The sequence below is a fragment of the Chaetodon auriga genome, chromosome 1, assembly GCF_051107435.1.
Source record: "Chaetodon auriga isolate fChaAug3 chromosome 1, fChaAug3.hap1, whole genome shotgun sequence".
NCBI lineage: Eukaryota > Metazoa > Chordata > Actinopteri > Chaetodontiformes > Chaetodontidae > Chaetodon > Chaetodon auriga.
Genome location: NC_135074.1, coordinates 12,581,154 through 12,589,461, shown reverse-complemented (window position 1 = coordinate 12,589,461; position 8,308 = coordinate 12,581,154). Strand labels below are relative to the sequence as shown.

The window sequence follows — 8,308 nt, the reverse complement described above, 5'->3', positions numbered from 1 at the left end:
TGGATGCCAGGTTAAAAAGCAAACAAACTGTTATTATCTCTTTTGGTAATGAAACAGAAATGCTGTTGAACAAAACGCTGAAGGGTTTCTCACGTCTAACATCAACTCTGCTGTTCTACATGCTGATAGATCATTAATAAATAGTGTTTTTACTGAAGGTCAAGTTAGTCTGCAGGGAAAAGTTGATGTGTAGTAAATGGATTTTGGTTTGTTCTTTCAGAGCATCTCATAGCTCATCGCGGGTCCCTCAGCATTCAACCAGTCAGCCAGGCTAAATAAGTGAGACAGAAAGAGGGAAGTCCAAATAATGGGCCTTTTTTCTGGCTGTTTGTATTTATTAGGAAGTAAAACAAAGCGCACATGTGGCCGCTGGCTCCGCCTCGGCCATGTGACAGTGTCCGGGCTGAGTCAGCCGGCTCGTCACGCAGCGTCAGTTCGGAGTCGCACAATTATGAAAAAGCAACCTTCCGCTGGAGGTGCAGCCGAAGCGGATCTCTCCAGCGTCCACCGGGCTTTCCTTTCAAGGCTAACCGAGAGCACCGCCGATAGATGGATAAAAGCCACGACACAGCTCTTCCTGAGTCTCAACGGTGAAGAGAATGGTATGTGATCCTCGCTGAGCTGTCGGCTCGTTTCCTCCGCGTTTTTTAGTCTGGTCAAATTGGCGCTGAGGATCGTCGTGACTGATCGGGGGTTTTGAGTGGCAGGTCCCCCCCATGCATGCTGCCTGTCTGCCTGCCTGTCAGGCGCCTAGCCGTGATCCAGGTGGCTTTTTGCTGTGTTTGCTGACTGTCTTGCTACACCGCTAAAACACAGTAACTCGGGCGTGATAAGCAAAGAGTATACGGTGACACACTGTCTAGCAAGAAAAGCCCAAAATCACGCACGGGCGTAACGTTAGCAGGCTAAATAGCTAGCTCGCTAGCGCTAAATGCTAGGTACTGAACCGAAGCTAACTAGCTACGCCAGCTGCGGTAGCTGGCTGATGTTAGCCGCGGTTTCTTTTCCACAAGGCAGCAGTCAGAGCGTCTCCTCATTAGACTGTCCTCCAGATAGTGAACACACAAAAGACTGCGATTCAGAGCAGCCGGCACTTGTTTAAGACACATTTGTGCCAGCTGTCTCAGATGTCGGACAAGACACACTGTCATTGGCAGTAACAAGTCAATGCCACCTTGAATGGCTGCCAAGTCCGTTTAAACTGAGCCTCTTTTATCCCGCCAGCGTCGAGCAAAGTGATGTTGAAATGGTGCATTTATAGTCTCAGACGTGTGTCGGAGCGCTGTGCGCCCACTCATGCCTGCGTGCTATTTGGTATGAGTTAAATGTTTTAGGCCTGCTGCTCTCATTGCCGAAGACTTGTGTCAACATTTGGAAGTTGTAATTTCTCCTCTTCCTCTTCGTGTCAAGCACGGCCTCCTCTTTTCCCAAGAATTTCCTGTCTCGTGCTCTCCCTCTGGAGCAGCAGGCTGAGGAGTTCAGGGTGGATGGAAAGAGAAGATGCCTTGTAGCCAAAGCTGTGAGTCAGATTTAACCACACGGTGTTGTTGGTCCGCTGGATCATACTGAACACACTCAGCGCTCAGATTATACTCTGTGATGGTGGTTCAGGAGTGGAGCGCACGGATAAAATCCTCTATGAGAGCACATGTCATTTTCTATCATCACAGTGATATATTGGATCTGAAGTCAAAGCAGATGGGAATGTCTGATTTGGGTTATTCCAGTAACTTAAAGACCTGATAGATAAAGGTCGCATTGATGCAAAAATCATACCATTGCGATCGATCAGTCCTGCTCATTGATTTGCCCACAGTGCCGTGTTACACCCAGAGGTATTAAAAGCAGATATATTGCCATATATACTTAGAAACAGACTTGTAAAAAGAAGTAATTCGTAATGTGGATGGGACGGCCAAGCAGCGACACACATTTGTTCTTCATTTACAGCCCCAGTACCAAAAGATTGGGATGCTGTGTGAAACTGTAAAATGTAAATAAAAACAGAATGCAGCACAAGAGCGTTATCGACAGCAGTTTTACGAAGTGTTCCTGAACTCATGTAGTAATCTCCTTTATCCAGTCATGTGTTCACAAAGTGGTGAACCTCGCTACATCCTCGCTGGACGACTGAGCCTTTCCAGGATGCCCCTTTCATACCCAATCATGATACTATCAGCTGTTACCAATCAACCTGTTTACCTGTGGAATGTTCCAAACAGGTGTTTTTGGAGCGTTCCACATGTTTCAGTCTTTAGTTGCTCCTGACCCAACTTGTTTGTCACGTGTTGCCTCATCAGCTTCAGAATAAGCGCATATTTACAAATTCAATGAAGTCAGTGAGGTAAAACATAAAATACATTGTCTTTTTGCTGTTTTCATTGTTTTATTTATATTTTACACAGCATCTTTTTTGGGTTGTAGCTCAAATCAAACAGTTAGATAGATTCAGTAGATGGATTCATTTAAGTACTGTGGCTTGTAAGTCGGGGAAAATATAATTACCCAAATCTCAGATGATCTAGTATATCTAATCTAACGTTACAGTCCTGATAGATATATATATATATATATCTCCTCCACAGTGTGTTATTTGCTGAGACGTCAGAGCAGCCGGTGCTTTTTGCCTCAGTGCAGAACGTCTTATTTCCCAAAGCGCCGGCTTGAGCCGGTCACATGTTGCAGCTCAACAGTGGATGAGGGACACTCCTGTGCCTCTGCTGCTCTGATGAGTCTGATAGCAGCCTGATCAACTAATTGCTGCTTCATCAGTGTAGTCAGCATGATTTTATCTGTGTCTCCAATGGCTAATAGAGCTTTATTATCACACTCTCTTATGTAATTGCAGATGGTTTAACTGGTCATCAGTTCAGGCTTTAGTGTTCTGGGAGCTGGTAGAAAATGTCTTGCATCACTTTGTTGTGCTCCAGAATAGACTCCAGCACTACTAGTCTGTGTGTGTGTGTGTGTGTGTGTGTGTGTGTGTGTGTGTGTGTATGCGTGCATGTTTTAGCCTGCGGAGTGACTGTGGCTCTCAGAGCTCTGTTATCTCATACTCCAATTCATTTGCACCACACACACACACGCACACACACACATTTGAAGATGAGTGATAAAGTTTTTGCAGCGGCCCTCGACTGGGTTTTACTGAAAAACCCAAAGTGGTCGCAGTCTGTTTGTTGATTTTCTGAATGGAGCGCTCCCCTGTCGTCGTTGTCCCCACACTGCCTCCCCTCACTCTGCAGTCCTGCAGCTCCTAGTCAAGCGTGCAGCTGACTTGCGTGCACTGTGTACGACCCAAAGAGTACCAGAGGGAGTACCAGCCTCGTTTATTGTATGATTTGTGCAAAGAGAGACATGTCTCTTCACGCTTTTCTAGTAGTCCCTCTTAGTTATTTAAGCAGAAAGGTTTAGAAGCACTGTCTCCTATCTCCTATCTCCTATCCCCTATCTCCTATCCTTAGACTGGGTTAACCACGATTTTCATAAGCTCACATTAACCACAAGCACCAGATGTTGAGAAAAATAGCCATCACATGCTTTACGTTTCTGGGTTACTCAGCTGCTCGGGGGTAGGACTCAGGGTGGCATGCCAGCGTGGTGTCGGCCCATGCTATGTCTGTCAGAGCTGTGTCCAGGGGGCACAAGTGTGAGAGCTGGAGAGCTGTCACACTTTGGTCTCATGACTGCATGAACTGACTTTACTTCTGTGTTCAGCCTTCCGGGGATCTTATCTGAAGACTATAATGAACTCTTTCCCGCCATTTAACATTCTTTTATAGGCCGAGAACTCTGAACAATTACTGTAAGATGTGGAAAGGATTGCCAATTGATAAGACCTGTCCGTGTTAAAAAGTCTCACAGTGTGTGATTCTAATCTCTTTTAATGAAGCCAATATAAAGGCCTATTTTCATCCTGCTTTGTCCTTATCAAAGGCATGGCAGCGTTAGTAGCACAATATATCATACCAAGAGTTTAACACAGACATTTTACAGGGAGTACTGGCCAGAGCTGTAAACTTGAGACTTGGATATGAGCCACACTGAGGTCACTGAAATCAGGACTTGAGATCTGTCGTGGAATCGTCTGCTGTGAGATGTATTGTGTCCTCACAGTTAGACACGTGGGACCACCTCGAGACATTTAGTCCTGAGCTCTCCTGACCTTCCTTCAAGACGCCACCTGTTGGTTTTTGGACTGCATTTCCGAATCCTCGAATTTGGCATTATGTCAGTCGCCATCTTGGTTTATTGGAGCCAGAGGTGATCGTAGGAGGATATGCATTGCTGTACCTGTATCCTGATTGGATCTGGCCGACAACGCGAGGACACACCGTGCTAGTGGCTTGTCAGTCCAGCCACTCCCCACACTCCTGATGAGAGAAAGCAGTTCTTTGAAGTAACCCAGTTCAAGTAGGAAAATGTTTACTGAACAAATTAAATGAGAAGTAGAGCCACTTTGCAGGTTTAAGGCACTTCTGCATTGGTTTCGCTTTTCTTGACTTAAGACCTGCTCCGGCAGAAGAACAACTTGGCTTTGGACTGGTGTCAAATTTCTTAAGATTTGACTTGGTCTTCCCCCAAAAGACCTGAACGCAGCCCTGACAGCAGCACTCCTTGTTTTTCTACGTCGTTGATTGTAGGGCTGTAACTGACTGTCAGTTATTTGCAGATTACCGTCTTGATTAATTGTTTGGTTTATAAAATGTCAGAAAAAAATGAAAAAAACTTCCATCACCATTTCCTAAAACCTGAGGTGACGTCCTCTTTTGTCTGAACAACAGTCTAAACCCCAAAGATATTCTGTTTGCGGTCATAAAACAAAGAAACTTGCAGACATTTCCGTCTTAACAAAATGGATTTTTGACATTTTTACATGAAAAAACAACTATATGATTAATTGTTGCCGATTACTTTTCTGTCGATCGCGTAATTGATTCCAGCTCGAAATCATTGCAATTCCAAAACGTGCGGTGTGTGTCTGTAGATTCAGACCTTCAGCTCCTCTGTGACGTGACTTAATGCAAAGAGGAACAGTGAGTGGTGAGGAATGGCGTGGGAAAACTCCTGACAGGAGCCTCAGCTCAGCGTGCTGTGGACGATGCCCCAGTTCTCCCTCCATGCTTATTGTGTAACTATCACCATATATACCAGCGGCTCCATTGAAATTCTTCCAGCAGTCCATAATAATCGGTCTGTGTGAGGAAGGTGAGGCAGTTGGACAAATTTGCTGCTCCATTTAATTTGGATTTTCCCCGTAAATCTGAACCTTATCTCTTCCGACCCAAAGCTTATTTCTATCCTCCATTACAAAGAATGGGGAACTCCTATAAGCTGCATAGCAGCCAGTACGCTCTGATTGCAATTTCTCAAAGTAAACAAGGGGAAAGAAATAAAATGGCAAAAATGAATTGTGTTCCCTCTGTTGGCTTTCTGTGAACCACTCTTCTCTTTGGCTGCAGCTCACACTAAAGTGCTGACCCCATATCCTCCACTCTTTCTAATGGGTAATAGCTTTTGCCAAGCCAGATGTTATCTCTCGCTGCATTACGTCAGGCAGGGCCAGAGGAATGATGGCTTGACCGGCCAGCCTGGTTACATTGTTGGGAAAAAGAAGGAGGGGGAAGGAAGAGCTCAGCTCGCAAGGTTTCTGAGTTCAGCGTGTGTGTGTCTGTGTGTGCGTGTGTGTGTGTCGGGAGATGACAGTGTGATCAGACATGTGTCCCGGACAATACGCTCCCACAAACGTGTTGGTGTTGATTAACATGACCACACACACACACACACACACACACACACACACACACACACACACACACACACCCAGAAACAAAACTAACAGCATCCTACATTGCTGAAGCCAGAGAGACAGAAAGGTGCTGGATTATGTTTCCTACAGGAACAGTGTAATCATAAAACCTGGAGCTCAGAGACAGAAGCCTGAGAGGAAGAGGGAGGGAGCGAGGAAGTGGGAGTGTGTGTGTGTGTTGGTTTTTGGCACGGGGGCTCGAAAGAGCTCAAGTCTTTTGTTGCCTGACATTCTCAGGTGCCATGGTTACAGGTTAGCGGGGCACAGCCCGCCTCTATCTGCTTCATTAACACTTTGTTAGATCGCGTTGGATCGGGACGACACCTCAGCGCAGCGCTGAGACCTCCTTTATGTCCTCAGGGCGTGTCTCACGTGTGTCCCTAGTCCAGCAGGTCGTGCATTGTCACACACGCATTGCTTTTGTCTTAATGTTGCTTTCAAATACAGAAACATAAAGGAACAGTTTGACTTTTTTGTCTTTCTTGCATAGAGATGAAGATTAATACGTCTCTCATGTTGGTTGTCTGTTGAACATGAATGCATAGACGTGCATGCTGGAGCCAGGAGACGTTAGCTTACCATGAAGTCAGAGCTAGCCTAGCTCTGTGGAAAGGTCATAGAGTTTTACAGGTGCAGGCCGGTGCACTGTGTTACCTTTGGACAGAGCCATGCTAGCTGTGTCTAGTCTTTATGCTAAGCTGACTCTAGCTTCATATGACAGGGACAAAGGTGAGCGTGGTCCTTTCATCGAACTTTCAATAACAAATTACATCAGCATAAAATATTATTAAGAAGGGCAGCATTTTTTTCAAAGATTTTACTTTTCTGTGTAATTTTTTTCAGAACTTCTTTGAGTTTTGTTTTTCTGTTTTTGGTAAATTTAGCGATCATTCTCTTACCTTCCAGGAGCACTCATTTTTGTTTTAACCTCTAAATAAATGGTTTTGATAATATAAGACAACTAAATTGAAGGGTTGTCTTTACACTGTGGTTAAGAGTTCAGGGCAACGTTCAGCAGAAACAGAAATTCATATCTAAAGGAATAACAATTCCCTCTGTCAGGACAATAATTCACACCGACAAAACCCAGCACACGTATCAGAGCATCAGCCAGGTCACAACACATTTAAATCTGCACACGTCAACTGCTTGACTGGATAGATGCAAAATCAACAGCGTGAGAGCAAAATGGAAATTCATTGAGACAAAAAACAGTAAATAGCGGTAGGTATAAACTTTAAAATCGACCTTTCTGACACCTGAGATGTATTTTTCCATCGGGGACATCTAATGTGATATAAACATCAGCACTACTGGCTAAAGTAAATACATGATAAATATATTACATTAGCGCTCAGGGTTAGCCGTAGTTTGCTGCCCTCAGTTCAGTCTGCATTGAGCTTCTTAATGCTGCTCTCTTGGAGATGAGGCCTCTTGAAGCGCCTCAGTTGTTGGGAGAGGTTTTGTGTGTGCTGCATGAATCACAGTTGGTGGTGTGTCTTCAGTAGACAGCTAGGTATCCTGTATATCATTGAGGCCGCTGCCCATCCACTAATCTTCTCCCACACCCCCGCCTCCCTCGTCTCTTTCTCCCCAGCCTAAGTATAATATCTAGTTGGTCTCAGACACATTCATCTGCCCCCTGAGTGGCTTCTTACAGATTAACAGTGGATGGAGTTTGGAGGCTGCAACCTCTCACTGATCACTCAGCTTTTAACTCGGGCCGGATTTGTATGGTAACAGCATCGCTGTAGACTTTGAGACCTGGATGGAAATTGCGTTCAGACCTTGCGAGAGACGGAGCCCGCGAGAAGCGTCGTGATTCGTTGCTGATGATCCGGTGCTCAGGGGAGGCTGTGGTGACTGTGGTTTGTCCAGGAGATGCATGAAGGAGCCTTGGTATGTTCCTGTACAAAGCCCTTAAACACAGAGATGAAGAGGAGGACATCCAGGTACATGCTCAGTGGCTCGGTGTCACCGGTCAAGCGGCGGCGTGACCAGTTTAAGATGTTTCTGTAAAACCGCCATTTACAACCATGTTGCACTATGGATGGGGCTCTTGGCACCAGAGATGGCTGCCTTCAGGGACAGATAATTTAATGGAAAATTTGGCATTATCCTAAGCCTCTTCTGTTTCTGTGCTGTCTATGTTTACCTCCATGAAAAGGTTAACTAGTGAGGATCGTTTGCAGCTCGCTGCAGCAGAAAACAACCTGCTGGTAACTGCCTGCTTCATGTCAGCATTTCGCTCCCCGCTTGTTGCAATGCTTTTGCTTGAATTTCAGGAATAGTTGAAACGCTTTGGTGCAAAGCAGGTGACGGTGTTTGCAGGTTTCCCCTCTTTGTGCTGGGAGGGATTAATGCTGCTAATCGCTCATGGTCCCTCTGAGCCGCGCTGGAGGAACAATAAGGCACGAAGCATTAATTGAAAATTCCTCTGGCATAAATCCTGCCTTTAAAAGGACAGTGATACAGGATGAGAACGCTGGCAGACTGGAG

The 8,308-nt window shown here is 45.4% G+C and overlaps 1 protein-coding gene across 3 annotated transcripts in view; it reads left to right on the top strand.

The window, feature by feature from the left end:
• The first annotated feature begins 432 nt into the window (after positions 1-432).
• The window catches only part of trpm7 (transient receptor potential cation channel, subfamily M, member 7), a 35,573-nt gene continuing 27,697 nt past the window's right edge, over positions 433-8,308 (top strand). The window contains exon 1 of one of the 3 annotated variants that reach the window (XM_076757197.1): positions 433-602. In XM_076757197.1, the coding sequence (XP_076613312.1) occupies positions 600-602 (3 nt within the window). In that variant the 5' untranslated portion in view covers positions 433-599. Of the gene's footprint in view, positions 603-7,634; positions 7,762-8,308 lie in introns of those variants that run through there. The other 2 variants (XM_076757204.1, XM_076757188.1) reach the window with 2 other exon arrangements.